Raw genomic sequence first — 18,715 nt, forward strand, 5'->3', positions numbered from 1 at the left:
TATCTTCCAGGAATTGCTATAATAAGTATCTTTTAGTGCAGTCTGTTATGAAATGTGTTACATTATGTGTATTTTCACCCAATTTAGAATGGCTTTTTTTTTAGGTTAAGATTACTTCTCATTAAAATAGGTCATATCAGTTCAGTTTTTGCTAGTTAAATGAATAGTAAATGAAAATTGTCATTTACTCGCATCGCTGTTTCCAAACCCGTGTGAATGAGAAATTTTGAAAAATGTGCTCATCTCTCTTATTACAACTGGCACTGAAGCTTTAAAGAAAAGACTTGAAAGCATCACATAAGTAATCCATGACTGGGTTATTTTGCAAGTGTTTTGAAATATGATAGCTTTGAACAAACTCATATTTAAGTCATATTTACTGATATTAAATTTGAGTGAGCTGTGAACGGTTGAAACCGCTACATCAATGAATTGAACTCAAGAAGCAGATTAATTGTGAGTTTGTAAACAAACAAACCATTTAGACTTTGAAGACTGGGTCTACATTGTGTTTTACAAATTCGCCTTTGAATCACTATGATGAATCACTTTAATGAATAGGGCTGGGTATCGATTCAGATGTTCCAATTTGATTCGATTTCGATTCGCAAGCTCTGAATTCGACTCGATTCTCGATTCAATTCCGATTCTTAATTCGATTTCGATTCCCGATTCGACTCTTAGATTTAATAAAAATCCTATATTTATTTATTTTTAAACGGTGAACATAAGTTTACGAGTGGTTAATTAATAAAAAGAAATAGAGCCACAAACCTGTATATTAAACTTTTTATTTTAGGTACTCTTGGGTACATTAAAACCCACCTTCAAATGCATACAATGAATAGACAGGATTTTGATGCAAGATGAAAAATTGAAAATTAGACAAGTCAGAACAGTCGCATGCCTTGATCAATCAGGTAGGAAACACTGTAGGAACACTGTAGGAAAACTAATACTGGTTTTTGGGTGATGGGTATAAATAAATATGGGAAAAATCGATTTTTGGCCTTTGAGAATCGATTTTTAATCGACCACATTTGAAAAATCAATTTCTTTTTGCCCAGCCTTAATAATGAAGCACTATGATGATACACTATGATGAATCACTATGATGATTTCATTTCTGTAATTAAATCTCATGAACAAACGTGCCACGGTTGGTAAAGACGGATTTTACATTAACACCCGCCAACCCACCAAATGCGGGTGGGTGTATTTCAGCAGTGGCGTGTAACGCAGTCACTCCTACTAACCACTTTGGCGGGTTTAATTTTATATGTAATATATACAATTTTCAATTGTAGTCTTTTAAAAAGCCATCTGAAATAATAAACTAAGTGCAATGTAGTGTTGATTATTGATGTAATGTTGAATATTAATTTTACGCTATAATGCTGACATTTAATCATTATGACGCTGACTATAATTTATGCAAAAATATGGTGCCCGCAAATATCGCCAATACAGCCGGCTAAGCCGGCCTGGCTTCCAAAATAGAGACAAATATGCGTAGAAAAAATTGTGATTAAAATCAAAGGTGAATTTTCTTTTCTTTAATTTCATTAAAAGTAGAGCCGTAAGTCATTACGTTCAGAATGCAGTTTACGTTTCGTCCCATTTATCTAATGATCCATGAAGATCCAGGCTGAGTCAGTCCTCCATGAAATGGCAAGATTGTAGCTTTTGAATAGTCAACTAGTGACTTTAATTGCTTTTTAATGAAATGTTAGTTTTTAATCAGCAAATAAACCCCTTCTTCTACTTAATCAACTTGTCTTCCAGATTAATGCATATGACTAAATTGATTAAATCTATCCTTCTCAGCCAGTTTTTATTTGCCTCAATGCATCTGGAGTTTGCCGACCTGTGTAATAACACTGTCCTTGTTTAAGTGTATTAATAACTGATTCACTCGTGACCTCATGCATCCCAGAACACCAGACAAGGGACACCTATTGTTTTGTTGAATATCTAAGAAGTTCTTGCCGTTCCTCCAGGTGGAAAAACAATCTTTCACGTCTGTTAAATTACAGGTTTATGCATCCTAGTTTCTCCTCTTTTCCCTGTTCAGCTGCAATTTGCATGAATTCTTTCAGGTATTTCTTCTCTCCTGCACTCTTATCTTCACATTAGCAGGGTTTTTTTCTAATGGAGGGAAGGGGTGTGTGTGTTGAACCACTGTTACATAAAGAACCACAGAATTGCCCATAATCTCATTACAAGTCAACAGCCAGTCGTGTGACCGGTGTGCACTTGCCCCATAGGGAGCCTGCATCAGTGCATTCACATTCAAAGCAGAGCCACTCCAAAGTAAAGCCAACTTCAACTATGACATGCTGTTACCTAGCAACAATAATCTCCCACTTTCATAGACCGCAGAAGGCGAGGATTTACGCCGCCTTCTATGGGATAAAATAAAGGCTATGAAAAAGTGAGAGGAAAATATTGCAGAGTTTACCCAAAGAGAGGGAGGCTGTTTGAATCTCTGAGGCTGCATTAACCTTTTAATCATTTGTCAGTTCTGGGTTAACAGCCCTAATGTCAAATGAGACTTCTGCTTCCAGTTGTTTTTTTGACATTTGAGCTTCATTACTGTGGTGTAGTCTGATGCAAATTTGAACTGGTTATTCATATACTAGGTTTAAGATTGTAGAATATAAATGAGTGCCGCCAGTCATTTAAAGAGTTTTTGTTTTTAATATTTCACTTAATGTTGATATCCCAATGAAAGTTTTTATTTGTATTTTTTATTTTTTTTTGCTGATTCCCAAAAGTAATTACAGGGCTCAACAATACGGATGCTGCTTTAGGCCCAATGAGAGCGTTTCAGGTGTTGCTTTTTTTTTTTTTTTTTTTTTTTAACATCATTTTTTTTTTATGTTTTGCAACTTAAACTTTTGGTTGGAAAAATTCATTTTATAATGTAAATGATCTGACTGGCTGACAGTTAGCATCAAGAATGGTTTGACAATTAAGAACTAATTCATAATGTATTGCCATCGATTTCTATTTCAAATAAATGCTGTTCTTTTAGACTTTCTATTTCTATAAAATGCTGAAAAAGGCATCATGGTTTCCTCAAAAATATTAAACCGCAATCCTTTCTGAAGGATCATGTGACACTGAAGACTGCAGTTATGATGCTGAAAATTCAGCTTTGCATCACAGGACTAAATTGCATTTGAAAATAGCAATATTGTTTTAAATTGTATAAATATTTTACAATTAAATGCATATAAAAATTGATATTATACAGTTGTACCTAAAATTAGAAATGTATAATTACTAGTTTAATAATTATTTATTTTATTGTGTGGGGAAAAAAGGCAAATAGGTTGCAACTGGAAGCAGACAAAAACCTTATTGTTAAGCTCTGGGTTAATAATGCTGTGAATTAATACATTCTAATGACTATGAGAAGACTTGGAGATGCTTTCTGCTAGTCAGTCATTTTGTGCTTTTACAAGGCAGTCGGTATATGGGAAGCATGTGTTGAAGTTTTATCCATTCATACATTTCTTGGGAATCGAACCCATGAACCCTTGGCATTGCTAGTTCCATGCTTTGTTTTGAGCTAAAGGGACTTGGTTTGTTTCTCCCCACATCTTTAAAAGTCATCCCTTTTTCACTTATTTTGCCCTTTAATTGGAGGAATGACTCTTTATTCATGCCAAGAGCTGGACAACAAGTTTCTTCTAGCGATTAGACATTGTTCATGTAGCCAGACATCAAATTTCTTGACATCTCATTTACTTCTATAGGACACCATTGACCCAGGCATCTAACAACCAGCACTGGCAAAATTTGTATGGGTGTTTTTAATAGACGTGCAACAGAGTGGTGATGTATGCGAAGGTTAATTTAGTTTGATGCTAGCCGAGCAAGTTTGATATGTTTGTGTGAGTTATGGAGGCGTTCAGCCCCCTCCAGCTGTTCGGCCCATGCGGTAATTACAGCGCCCAACAGCTGCTCCTTACCTCTCACACTTCCCAACACCTTTATGTGCCCTTCTTTTTTTATTTCTGCCAGACCTGCTGCACACTCCTAGTGAAATATTGACTCAAACTGTCAGACAGATGTTTTTCTTTTGTTGTCTATTTTCTTGAGTTTTGTTAGATAAAAGTTATTACATTTTATATTTACATTTGTCTGAAATAATACACATTAAATCGTGCACAGTCAGGCTAGAAGCACGCGTCATTACTTAATTAAACTGTTTGTCTAAATTACAAATAAAACCCACATCACACAAACATTACATGTAATAACAGTGATATGAAATAACACAACAGTGTTAATAAATTAATGCGTGAAATATGCGTACAAACAAAACATGACTCTTTAATCACTTTAATTCTAAGTTGTAGAGAGAGAGAGATCGTATACAGTAAAGGAGTAAGAAACCAGAGTAAGCTTGAGCTGGAAGTTTCCACTTCATAAAGATGCAGATACGTGTATGTAGATCTGCCCAAACAGAGCTCTCCAATCTAGGTCTGTATTAAAGGTGTTTGAACTTGTTTTGAGGATGGCACAGTTGGCATTGCTCCAGGATCTAGCAGGCAAGAGTGTGTCTTTAGAGAGCGTGATGTTTTCTGAGAGTGATGAAAGGAAAGGGTATGCAGAAAGCACTTATATGGACATGGTTTGGACATGTTTTATGCAAATCCCTAATACAATGTAAAACAATTTGGATTTGTAGTGTAATGACTCCATGTGTAACACAGAGTCTGTCCTGTTCCTTCCTCCGGCGCTGAGGAATCATTCTCTTTGGGCAGTTATTGATCAAACCATTATTCCTGCACAATTAGAGCATCTCAGAGGTGTTAGTCCCGACACAAAGATGGACAGTTTGCTCTGGGCTTCTAAATGATCTCAACCTTAATCATTCAAGAGGTTGGACATTTGAGGACACTAAACTGAGATCAAACTTTTGGACATTGCTGTTAGAGCATTATATATCTACCACTAATCCCACATGCAGTTAAAGGATTTTCATAGCGCCTTTATCAGTTCAACTTTATCAGTGTTGACCATTTGGTAGGCTTATTAGAGTCGGATTGTTAGTCCATGACTATGACAAATCTTGTAGCATTGTTAGTTGGCGTAGACGTGCCGGAGAAACGCCCTCACTTGCCTCGTCCCATTGATTTATCAAGGCATCTTTGTTGGTAATAATAATTTTCTATGGCTACAGAGCTGCCAGATAAGAGCTGCGCTCATTAAATCTGTACCAGACCCCGGAAATCAGTTTTGGACATAAGCCACGGCCCAGAAGGCTGGGATGAGGAAAGCAAGAAACCTATCCTTTCATTTCCACTGTCCTGTCTGTTCTCGGAGAGGAATGAAATGCCCTGGGATGCTAATAGAGTCATAATGCATTGTAATACTTATCTGCTCGTATTTATACCTGTAAAGACTATAATGCATTAATACACATGAAAAACAGGCAATTTAATTTGTTATACTGCATTATACTTTTTAAATGTGTCACCATGATTATGAGTATTATAGTGTATTATAAGTCTGCTTTCTCTATTTGTGAAAAGAGGTAATGCGTTGTGAAGAGAGCGAAACATAGATCAGCCTAGCACACACACACACACACACACAAAACATTTTTTCCTATATATTTCCGAGATATCGGTTAGAGTTTGTATTAAAATCAGGTCTACAGATAAAAGTCACCATTTGGTGGATCTCTAAAGAATAACACCAACAATAGTAATAATAATTATTTAAATAAAGAATTTAAATACTAAAAATAAATGAAAATATTTTTTAGAAATGTGTAGAAACAAGACAAAATGAACAAAACAGAGATTGCAAATCAACTTTGTATTATACTATCAAACCAATATAACAACTATTATTATAATTTTATGACTTAGTTTTATTTTCACTTTGAAAATAACTTAATTAAAATGCAGTTCTAAATATTAATTATTTGACAATTGCACAAATAATCTGTATCAGTTACGAAGAAAAAAAACAGTATTGTACATCATTTCTCATTATGAATATCTTCATAATTATACTTAATACGTAATTATAAGCCATTAGCTTTAGGTTAAAAAAAACTGTGGGAAATTCTGAATGAATCATTCGCTTACATAATGCCTCTTGTGATTTCATGTTTAATGGATTATTGCACTCCGTATTCACATTATTTAGAATTAATATGCTTTTAATCTCCATTATTTTGTCTTGTGGTGTGTTCATTTCTGAACCATTTAAGTCATTGATGCATTGTTTACAGTTACGCTGTATCTGATATCTCTTTCATGACGTCTCTTTTTCGATTCTCTCAACGCCTTGGAGATGTTCATCTATCGATTGTCCAGCGTAATAGAGTGCTAACAGCTCCTAGTGATGAAGACTGAAATAAGATAAAGCCTCACAGAATGGGTTTTCACTCGATCACAGAATAAGTAATGTCTTTTCAACAGCACAGCTACTCCTACACACAAGCAGACCCATGAACTGATGGTGGCCGTGCTACAAATGAGTTCGTTTTCATCCAGCGGTGTGTCGTCGCTTGTTTGGTCGCAAAGGACTATTAATGACTACTTTTCATGGTGTGTGAAGATTCAAATGGAGTACGTGACCTGACTTGACACCAGTTTGTTTCAGTATCCAATCAGACACCAGAGTTCATGATGACAGAAATTGTATTATTAATTTAAACTGAATTTTCATTCCAAGCATGTGGTACATGCAGCCCTCGTAGCCTGTTTTTCCTGATCACAGCAACATCTATGAGGTGTGACGTAAATGCTGTCCTGTCATGTGTGTGTGTGTGTGTCTGTGTGTGTGTGTGTAGGTGTTGAATGAGATGATCTGGTCGTCTCAGTCTCAATCATCCATAGAAAAACCAAATCAGCCTCCACGCGCCGCTCTGTCCTTGGGCTGTGTGCTCGCTGATATGATTCAGAGGGTTTTTTGTGACCCTTTTAAAAAAAAAAGGAAGGCAGAGTTAAATCTAAAACCGAGTCAGGCCAATATTAGCTGTATTTTACAATGGCTGAGTGGTCTTACGTGCAACCCAAAGCAGAGAGCCTAAAACTCATTTAACTATGGTACAATTACTGTAGCGTGTGACCTTGAACAGCTTATTGCTTTTATTAAACATCTGCATAACCAATACAATAAAAAAGATGGAATATTTTCATGGCTACTAACTGATAAATGGCTAGTATTTCAATATTTTGTCTAGATAAAATACAATAAAAATAAAACGCTGAAATAAGTTTTTAAAAGGTGGACAATACATTAAGGTATCATATTGGTTACATGCCGATATTAGATATTTTTGGATAATTCGTTTATTTAATTAAATAAATATTAGATTTTTTTGTTCTTGTTGAAATAAATGTACATAAAAAAATCGAATTATCAGTAACCAATATTATACTAATACGCATCTCTATAATTAAAGATGCCAATGGGCTTTTGAGGTTGCTAGATGTGTTCTTATATTTTACAACAGAAGAAAATTAGCTGATAAGAAGTGAATTTGTTTTATTTGTATACTTTTGTTCGGTTTTATCATGCAATGTTTGTAACTTCTGCATGGCATTTAATACATTCGTCCCTCTTGTCTTTTTGCCCTTCATCCAGGGAGTGACTTACTGTGGCGAGAGCTCAGCCAGTAGCCTGACAATGGCCAATGTACCCTGGCACGAGGAGGTCATCTACTTCGTGCAGCAGCTGGCCAACCTGCTACCAAATTATGAAATTGCCTGCGAACACGAGCACTCCAATTGTCTGTTACTTGCACACCACAAGGTAACCATGCACTGACACGCTTGGTGCAAAGCTGCTGTTCTGCTCCTGCAATGTTTCACAGAAACCGTGCTCGTACTGTAATTTCTCTCTCCGACCACTTAAAGGTGTTAAAAATAATGATGCTACTGCCATTTCTGTAAATGTCATTGAAAAGAAAGTGTTGATATGGGCACTTGCATTAAACGGCCATTCAGGTGAAGGGTTAAACCTTCCTTTCCTGTGTTTTCATGCTGTCTCCTGACACAGCGCTAGTCAGTCTTGCAGCCGCTCTTGTTTTACATTCGTTTCTCGTGACAGCTTCTCTAATGGTTTGCGTGGGCAGTGAGCCCTTACCAGCGCTCTTCTCTCACAAACAAAAAACATATTTATGTGCAAGTGTTATATGGTGCTTCAATATCCTTTTATGATTTGCTATTTGTATTCTGAAATCAAATACCATACATTTCTGCATGTGATTATATGGTGAATATTTCTGTGTTCTCACACACAGTGAAACAAAAAAACCCATCTTAAACCAGTCTTTTCAGATCCTCCTAGCCTGGTCAGGCTTTGTTTACTGGTTTTAGAGGGGTTTGGGGCTCTTGTGAGTTGGCCAAGCTATGAAAAACCAGCTGGTCAACTGAAGACCTGATTAGCCTGATTGGGAGACCAGCTTATACCAGCTAAGACCGGCAAACCATCTATGTTTGGTTTAATTTTCATAGTTTTTTTCAGTTATGTTAGTAAATGATAGGATAGTTTAGGATAGGATTTAGGATAGTTAACCCAAAAATGACAATTTTGTCATAATTTCCTTACCCTTGTGTTGTCCCTAACCTATATGACTTTTTTGTTCTCCTGTGGAAGAAGATATTTTTTAATATATATTTTTTTTTTAATTATGGAAGTCAATAGGAAGGATTATAGCGTGTAAAGCAGGGTTAAACAAGGATTTAATCATACAACTTGACTTCTGACGAAGCAACCCTATCACTTTGGATAATGAACAGATTGAAATCCAAGCCTTTATTTACTTTATTCACAAACATCAACACACACATAAACAATTTTCATAAAATATGGGTGCATTTTCTTTTAATAATCAGTGAGAACAAGTCACTTACAGACAATGTATAGGAAACTCAAGACTTGCACACATATTTATCAAGAGAAAACCCTCTCGTATGTAGTACATCATGTCAGAGCTCATTGTCTGACAAGCATTTTATCGGACTAATATTTCTAAAAATAATGTTTAAAATATCTTTCTGTTAAATAAATAAATGGTAAATAAATGACAGGATTTTTCGGATGAACTATCCATGTCAAATTATGTTTTATTCTTTTTCTGTTTTTTAATTTGGACTTGAAAAGCGTCTTTTGCTCCTTATTTTACCCAGTTATAACATATTGTGCTTTGAAACACCCAACATTTATGGAACAATTCTAATTGGTTGCATTATTATTAATGTGTTTTTTTGGACAACTGGAATTTTTTCCCTTTAAAGTAACGGGTGCCTAACACTGCAACTTCTCTTGTGTTTCCATTTCCATTCTGTTTACCTCCTTTTGTTGAACATGTTCTCATTTATTTTCTTGATTTCTAAATACCTCATTAGTTAATTCAGCTTCCTTTCTCTCCCCAGGCATGGTGAGCTCTCTTATGTGTAAGGGACTATAATTACACCTGTTTACACCCTTTATGAGTTCACCAGTTTACATCTGTTTTAACCCCTCCATTCAATTCCTGTCAATTAATGACGCAGAGCTACAACCATGACGGCTACTGTATAAATGAGTACTGCAGTAATGTAGAGCCGTAGTTAGTGTAAGTCCCTAGAGCAACCTCCTCGCAAGCCCACACAGGCATGAGAAGGTGCTCAGTCCTCCACTGCCTCATCTTCAGCTGTTTGGAAACAAGGCGAAGAGGTTTGTTGGTGGGCAGCCGAGGAGGCTGTATGCAAGACTTGTGAGAGTAGAGTGTCAATACAGTGATAACGGCATCACAAGACTAATGAAGGACTTTCTTTTTATTTGCATGTGGTTTGTTGGATGAAGATTAGGGCCAAACGGGACAGCATTTCAGCTTCCTCGCAGCTTTATGAGCCAATTATATTATGAGTAGAACGTGCACGATGTCCCTCCACATTCACGATTCGCTGGGGAAGATGCTCCAATTTACATATCTGTTCGTCCTGCTTAATGTTAGGGTGAAATGTGAAAACTTTAAAAGCAAAACCCCCTTTTATCCAAATGCTTATCACTTTGTTTCCATATTTAGCTATCGCACTGTCCTGTTTCTGAAATTCAAATGACACTGTGATAAAGCCAGTCTCCAGCATTGAGATGCTTTGCCGCCTTCTGCAAGGTTTTTGCCCTGCCTGCATGTTAAAAAGCTCTTTTTGCAGTGCCTGTGACAGACATCTGAATGAAAAGGCATTGAATATGATGTGAAAATTCATTCCGTCACCGCAGACCGCACAGGGACTCTCTCTCGCCCTCTGTTCGGCTCGACCGTGACTCACAAGGGTGCTAAAAAGGCCCATTGTTCCTGTAATAAGAAGCCATTTTTCACATTAGACCTTGGAAGGCCACCGACAGTATTTCATTGCATTGACTTTGTTTAGTTGCCGCATTCGTTTTTTTCTTATTTCAGGGTTGCAAACATTCGCCCTTTATCCGCGTTGTTCTAGACGAGGTAAGACCCTCTGAATGAATTTACAGCTCTTCCCTGTGTGGAGGTGACAGCTTACATTCTCATAAAGTTAGTGCACTGTGTTCTCATAAAGCTCTCCCTCTCTCACCTTGTTCTGAATGAATTCCCTTGAGCTCAACTTTCTATAGGAAGGAAATCAATGCAGGTTTAAACAAGGATGTAAATCCATCAAGAGTTTTACAAGTAGAAGAAGCTTGTTTTTTCTTATTTGTGGATGGCCCATGCAAAACACACTAACATAATACACCGAAGCTGCTGCATTAGGTCATTTCTAGGGTGGTTTTGGGTGATTTCTGTGTGATTACATTATGACCCAGGTCAAAAGAGTTGTGTGATATTCAGGTCAGTAGATATGGTTCGTGTCCCTCTTTCAGTTTAAGTCTTTGCCCTTTTTTATCTTTCTGATTGCTTAAAGTAATAGCACATCTCCTCAGCAAGCAGAATGCTTTAGTTATCATTCATGTCTATAACACAAACTCTGCAGAGCAAGTTTAATATTTAGTTTATTACTTACGGGTCTGGTTTCACAGACAGGGCTTAGATTAAGCCAGGATTAGGCCTTTGTCTTAAATGTTAAATGTTCTAATTGAACATTGTCTTGAGACAAAACATATTTTAAGATATGTCACTGTCAGTGCAAGTTGCTTTCAGTTAAAATGGCTAAAACATGTATTTTAGTCTGGGACTAGGTTTAAGCCTTGTCTGTGAAACTGGGGGACGGTGTACTTTCAGCCCTGAGTTTGCGCAATAGTAATAGAGAAGCTTGCCTTAGCAAGCACCACTAATAAGAGATGTAGCCTTGAAGCATATTGCATTTTTCAAAAGCCTTAGCTGGCCTTATGCATATTCATTAATTCATAAACAAGATTACCCATTTAAACTTTAGAATCCCAGTAGTCTCGCAGTAACTATATCAGACTGTAGAAACCCCTTAGCAGACCTTACAGATCAGACCATCAATCATTTTTTGGGATGTTTATAGTGTTTAGGGAGTGAAAGAGGGGCTGCAATCGGTGTTGGCTGATGTGGCATCCCAAAGCTACATTTGCGTTATGGCTTCATATGCTTAGTGCTCCCTGTTAGCTACGCGGAAGCAATTTTACAAATGAATGGATCTTAAAGTGCACTCTCTCAATGGCGTGGCAGATGTGGGTAATCTTGCTCTAGGAAAATAAAAGGTCTTCCACTTTCCCACTCTCTTATATGGCATCTAAAGTTCAGTATTTCTGCCTATCTTCATCTTGGACTATGTTGAGGAAGATGCTTTGAAACTATAGCTTGTTAAGGCAGACTTTATAGTTCACTGCCCTTTGAGATATGTATCTGATACAAACACTATGAGGATATTGATTAGGGTTATAGCATATTATTAATTCCCATATTAATTATATCAGTTAATAGCTGTTGTTTATCATATTGTTCAATTCGACATCCCAACACTATTTGGGAGAGAAAAGTTATTTTGATTCTGCCCAGTCATCTTGCCAAATATAAACAACCTAGTTGAAATGTTATTTTTCGTTACTTCCTAACAGTCTCCTAATGCGAGTAGTATATGAGGATGCTGAGCCGAAACACGTGTGTAAGAATGACAATGAGGGGAAGGGATCTTAAAATTGGTTGGGGATGTATCCGTGGCCTTTCCGGAGAGACGAGTTGTGTCCCATGGGAGCCTTCGTCTTCTGAGTGCGGAGTATCTGTGAAGGAGACTGTGGAGGGATTCACCTCAGCGAATTACTCCGTAATGAAAACATGCAGCTGGGGAAGAAGGTTCCCCAGAGGATGCAAACTGCTTAAGGCTTTACAGACTGACTGTAGATTAAGATAGCATTTCAGGCTGTCTCTAGGAAGCTTCAGGTAAGCAGCTAAACAGAGATAATATGACACAAGGACAATAATCCCATGCTTGGCACTGCGTTAAGAGGACGTGGTGGCCTTGAAATTTTCAGTAGTGGAAAGGTATGTTTGCTTCTCAGTTGTGGTGCACGTGACCAAGGTTGTCTTTCAACCTGGCTTTCAGAAACGGTTGTTATTAAGACCCTGCTCTCGTCTAATTCATTCTTGACAGCATTGTTAGCTGCTGGACATCTTCCATTTCTGCAGTCGAAAGGACAGTTTCTCTCCTTGGATATGTGGAATGAGGCAAGCAGAAAATACTTTGCAACAGCCAAGTCTGCTTATTCCATGTCCTTTTCTTGTTCTACTGCTCTGGTTCTTCAAGTCTTGACAAGATGGCATGTTTCCCATGAAAGAGTTCTATTCACTTCCAAGACTTGTCTTTCTCTTATAAAGGCATTTCCCTCGACCCTAGCCTCTAGCAAACCAATCAGCAACCTCAACAATGTCCTGAAAGCAAAATATACTACACCTAAATCGATTTTGTGGCAATGAGGAGGTCTTCGAAAGAAAGGGCATGTCGAGAGATGGGAGGAACAGGAGTTTGGTGCCTATAGCTGATTGCATCGCCATGCTGAGCATGGATCACAGTACAGCATCTCATCAGTACAGTGTGAAATGTAATCAGTGCAGCTCCCCACTAGGACTCTGTATGTCTGTGTGTTGGAGAATGATTTAGAAGCACTGATTAAATGTATAGGGTGGGAAAACAAGCAGAACTAGGCTCTGTGCTTACACCCTCAAAGCTTGTCCAACCAAAGTCGAGATTGATTGAAACTAGTTCAGTTCAACCGAAGACCACATAGCCGGCATTTTAACTCGATGAAACTGAATTCTACTTTTAACCCATCACAGACCGCACCCTAAATGGCACTCTCTTGATGAGGACAATTATGCAGCATTGTCCTGAAGATTGTAGGGTGTCCCATTTGATATCTTGCAATTCTGAAGGGTGCTGAAGAGTGCCTGCACTCCTAATGTACTGAAGTGTCCAGCGTTTTAGTATGGAATCTGAGGACTTCAAGAACTGAGTGTGGGCTACAAGTGTTTTGAATGAAAGACCACCAGCTCTGTGTTCTCTGAAAGAAACTTCCTTTGCCCTCTTCCTCTGATTCGCTTGTCTTGGTGTTCAGTAACTGAGTTTTACCCAGTTTTCAGTGTATAAGTTTGGATTAGTCAAAATGAACGCCTGTCAGGCAGGGAGACTCACTCCAATCTTCAGCTGTGTGTCTGTTTGTGTGTGTTATTCATCCCAGTACTCTGACCTCCTTGTCTGTCTTAACTCTTTTCTTTCCTGTGTCTGCAGTTCAAAGTCGATGGCGAGTGGTGGACGTGGATTGACTATGAGCGCTTCCAGGAGCTCATTCAAGAATACGATGAGAGTGGAGGCACCGCAAGCTTCTCTGCAATGGACTATATGGCCAAGACCCCTAGCTGGGCCATATTTGGGGCCCGAGAGAGGGGATTTGAGCCTTTGGACACACGCTTCCAGAGAAAGAATAAGACCAAAGATATCTCAGGGTGTTGATATTACTCTTGCCTTCCTACTTCAAGTCTGTAGAGGAATGTCCATTTTAAATGATTAACACCTGATTATCTGCCCTCAAGATTAAGACTTTTGTTTTTATTATTTTAGCCAAGGCTCTTTTGTGTTCCAAGACTTGCCTTAGGGATGTAATTCTGGTGAGCATAAAGTACACATTTGCTCTCCTTCCATATACTTGATTTCATGCTGTTTTAATGAATGTTAGCTTTTGTTTTTAGTTGTGGTCGCGGTAATAAAGAATTTTCTGCCCAAGTCCTGTTCAGCTCTGGATCTAATAACTCTAGTAAGAATACAGAACGAAGGACAGAACGGAAGAACCAATGACTTGAATTTAAGGCTTCATTTACTCATACCACCTTAGGGCCTAAATTTAGAGAGCACAGGAGGAAAGAACAGCAAAAGAAAAATCACTATAGTTGCCTACGTTAATAACATGTCACCTCAAACTGTGATTTGTGCGTTCTTTTAGACATTTAGAGGGCAGTTGAGTCAGATGGGACTTTGAATGGATTGGTTCTTACAGGTCAGCTGATGATACAGCTGAAAGCTGTTTGGAATCAGAACTGCCCCATAAATATCTCTGTAACGACCAAGTCATTGAAATGTGAAATTGCAACTCTTACTTCTGCATTGTCTTTTGCTATCCTCTACGTTTTGTCTTGGATATTTTTACACAAATTTGACAGATTGCAATCAAGTCAAATGTCACTAGAGATTATTTTGTATTTTATCATTATTTGCCGTCTTTGTCTTGAGAAATGTTGCAATGCAGTTTTGAGCAGTGCTGCCAGGTTTCACTAGAGCAGAGGTCTTCAATCCTGCTCCTGGAGGGCCACTTTCCTGCAGAGTTTAGTTCCAACCCTAATCAAACACACCTGAATCTGCTCATCAAGCTCTTCAGGAGCGCTTGAAAATACAAAGGCAGGTGTGCTGAAGCAGGCTGGAACTAAACTCTGCAGGACACTGCACTAGAGAAATAAGCAACCTTGCCTGGAAAAAAAATAAAAAATCCGACAATAAGCGACCTGGTCTGGAAAAGCAGATATTATGATGTCAAAATATCATTTTGTAAAGAAAAACGTTTCAGTAACTTATGTTCTGTAACTTAGTCTTAAACAAGGCAACTGGCATGAATAACAGCACCATTTCACAGGAAAAGGGAGAGCACTCATTCAAACAGATTGGCAGACAAAGAAACATTATCACACACTAAATAATGATAAAGTGGTCATATATTTTGTCCTATGAGTGCCAACCACTAACAAGCCCAAATACGCAACTGTATTCTGGAAGTAAACCCCCAAAAAATGCAACCTGCGACTGCCCAAATCAATAAGCGACTTCTTTAAAAAACAGGCCACAGTCGCATATGAAAAAGGCGAACTTGGCAACTCTGGTTGTGAGCCTGCTGTTCGTGCTTTATAGGGTTTCATTCATATTTTAAATTCACCCAAAAGGTATCTACAAACCACATGCGTTATTCATTTCATGCACATTCAGATGCTTGCAAATCAATTTGAGTTTTGTTGTAGCTGCTTTCTTGGTGTCTTATTAAAAATCTGCAATGTCTGTATGTTGTTCTACAGGATGGTATTGTAAGAGAAGGGAATGTGCTTGATGCCGAGTGAACTAGGTCACAGACATTTCCTGAGCTCTGCAACTGAATGAAGCTGAAATCTTTGGTCTTGTGTGAAGAAAAAAGGGCATAATATTAAGACCAGACACAGAAGTCCCTGCTGTATGTCCCTCTGTTCAAAGTAATACTGCTTTCTTCCAGTCATTGGGTTGTTCCTACTTTATAGCTTTTATTTATGAAATAACGAAACTCGAAACTCTGACAGAGTGTATATTAAGGAACGAAATGGCAATGCTATTGTTTGCTTAGTCAAAAAATAATAATGAAAAAGTCTATTCTTCAAGTCCACAATGATTTCTCGTCTCTGTATTCTGACAAGTTAGCTATTGAAAGCTCTCATACGGCTGAAAGTTCATTGGATTTATTGGAATGTTTAAACCACACTTTTGATCCCAGCCTTTAAAGTGCCTTGTCTCCTAGTTGTTTAAACATAACAGAAACAGAGAGTGTAATGGTCTGTGACGAGTGACAGAAAAGCTATTTCACACCTCTGTGAAATCGGTGCTGCGATGATCTAGGTTAATGTGACGGTGTCTTCCTCATGCATTTCAGTCACTTTAGCAAGCCGAAGGGAATTCATCACCCAAATACACTTTTTTTTTTTTGTGTGTGTGTGTGGTCCATAAGGGCATTTTATTCTGAATTGAATTGGGTTATTTCTGGGAAGTTGTCTGTTGACGCAGCAGTATAATTGTTTGATTTGGATGCTTTCACATGTGATTGACTGTAAGTAATGCTGTGGAAATGTGTACCTTTTTACAACAACAGTCCAGTTTATCAGGTGTATCTTAGTTTAAAGGCATACTACTCATTAGGTCCCGCCTGCATAATATATTTTTATACCTTTTAAAATAACTTTTGCTTATTCAGACCGATAGGTTTGTGTGTGTATGTGCGGAATTATGAGGAATTTGTCATTTTCAAAGTACATGTTGTTGTTTTTTGTGTGCGTAAACAATTTTGTTTTATTTCGCAAGCTCCATTACTAATGGATTTCCCCATCACAAGTTCTCTCAGCTATGGCACCCTAAGCCTCAGTCCCTCGATTGGTTTTACAGAGAAGAGACGAGCTGTACTGGAACAGCATGAGCCTCCAGTCTCAATACCTCAGCTTCTGTTTTTAGCCTCAAGTCCAAGTGTCCTCTGAATGTTTCAAAGGGACCTAAAATCCTGTGCTTAGTGGGGAAAAACATATTGACAGACAGTAGGCTAATTCTGGCTAGCAAGAGCAAAAGAAATTGCCCTAAGCTTGACATTGTGTTTTGAGGTGTTGTCATAAAAAGATGGATTGACAACTCAATTGAGAGCTCAAAGGTACATAGAAGATCTGAAACACTACTTTGATGTCTTTGTGGCGCCCCAAAATAAAAAAAATACACTGATATATTTCATCATACTTTGGCTTGGGACTGGGCGGCTAGATTTTAAATGTTTCAAAGGATCTGTGACAACTTTGATTGTGTCTCACAGATGTTTCCACTAAGTCATGCAGAGCAAGACAGTCACAATCTGGATCTTTTGGTACCAGAATAGTCAGACATTTAAAAGATAAAAGGGTGATGAGTGAATTTTTAGACTTTTTAGTTGTTTTAGCTATAGTCTTGTGCAGAAAATATTAAATTTGTCATTTCTTATTCACATTTTTCTCTGACATAAATGTCACATAATTGTTCCTCATACAACTCTCTAATTATTGCACTATGATGTTGTGAAGTCTTCAAGTATGCTTTTGTTTTTCTGTGTCCCTAAGCTGGAAATTTACCTGTACATTATGGTTAGCACATAACGGCAAGTTTAAGCATCTAAAACTTTTTGTGTATATACAAGTTGTAATATCACGAGGTTTAAGCTTGTCATTCCTAACATTATCTACTATGATTGGGTATTTAAAATAATCATATTTTTGTCAACAATATGTTTAATTATTGTGGCGAGCAGGGTGGGGCCGAGAGCCAATGGAGCGAGGCCGGTTGCGCGAGTGTTAATGAGCGTCACATGTGCGCCACACAGGTCTCGAGTCCCACGGAGGAGCTCTGGAAGGATAAAAAGAGGAGTAATGACAGCGACGAAAGAAAGAAGACCAGAGCTGAGCTATATTGGTGCTTTATTCTAGTTTGTGGCAGTCGTCCATGAGGGGCTGTCGCTTTACTTTAATTACTGTAAGTTACGTTGAATCTTCGCCGGTTCCCGCTTCCTCCTTTCCTTATCAACAAACCTTGTTATGATTATCTTACCAAACAGTTAAGAACCATTGCCATCAGTAATTGTGTTGACTAGGCAAGCTTGTCTTGCAGCGTGCACCAGTTTTAGTTCTAGTGTTTAGGGCTATAGGGATAAGACAGGTATGTTGTTCCAGGACCAACAAAAGATGTTGATCCAGAAACATGTCCTACTTGGCAGAATCACAGCCATCACTGCTGCTTCTCTACCTTTCTCTGAATCCAACACTAACCCACTGCCTGAACAACTGAGGTGGAGGGAGCCAATGGCAGCTCTGTTTTGTGGCTGAGAAGCCCAAAGCTCTGGGCTTCTTGTCAAACAGACAGATTTCGCTGGAGCTGGAGCCAAACTGAGCGGTCCGCTGCCAAAAAGGAAGTTGCTTAAAATGACAGCAACAGCTCTCAAAGCTCTCACCTACTAGATAGGGATGCAAGTGAAGACCCTAATAGAATATGCTTATGTTTACTTTCTTACAGAATACTAAATTCATCCTCATAACAGCTTCTTTAAAAAAAAATTTGTATTGTTTGTAAGTGCAACATCAGTACCAATCCAGAGACCGTGAAAGGAGAATCGTCTCTACTAATTCCCTTATTAACTGTCAATTAACCGCACGGCTGCAAGGAATGCAGTTTTGTCTGATGTTTCTTTGCTGGGAGATTTGCATTTTAATTAAAAATCAACTTAATATATTTAGCACACAAAATGAATCACAATGTATCCCACATTTTGCACATAATCCATCTTAATGCCCATAAACAAGTGCCCAGTGAATGCATAAATGGGTGCCTGGCTGTCGGTTAATTATGTGGCAGTCTCAGGTCTTCCTGCCATCACAGGGTCCTGACCGGTGAAAATGGGGATAATAATTAAGGAATAAGGATATCTACAACATAACTGCCTGTGCACAGAAAAAATGGCCACCTTACAGCGC

General features: G+C 38.1%; 1 protein-coding gene across 3 annotated transcripts in view; it reads left to right on the top strand.

Annotated features, from left to right (window-relative positions):
* tyw1 (tRNA-yW synthesizing protein 1 homolog) overlaps positions 1-14,177 on the top strand; it is a 53,383-nt gene extending 39,206 nt beyond the window's left edge. For all 3 annotated transcript variants that reach the window (XR_013797125.1, XM_079609313.1, XM_079609314.1), the window contains 2 exons: positions 7,621-7,788; positions 13,686-14,177. Coding sequence is in view for 2 of the 3 variants with exons in the window: in XM_079609313.1 (XP_079465439.1) it covers positions 7,621-7,788; positions 13,686-13,907 (390 nt within the window). In the remaining variant the exon portion in view is untranslated. The remainder of the gene's footprint in view (positions 1-7,620; positions 7,789-13,685) is intronic.
* The last annotated feature ends 4,538 nt before the right edge of the window (positions 14,178-18,715 follow it).

Source organism: Phoxinus phoxinus (genome assembly GCF_949152265.1).
Source record: "Phoxinus phoxinus genome assembly, chromosome: 4".
NCBI classification, from domain to species: Eukaryota; Metazoa; Chordata; class Actinopteri; order Cypriniformes; family Leuciscidae; genus Phoxinus; species Phoxinus phoxinus.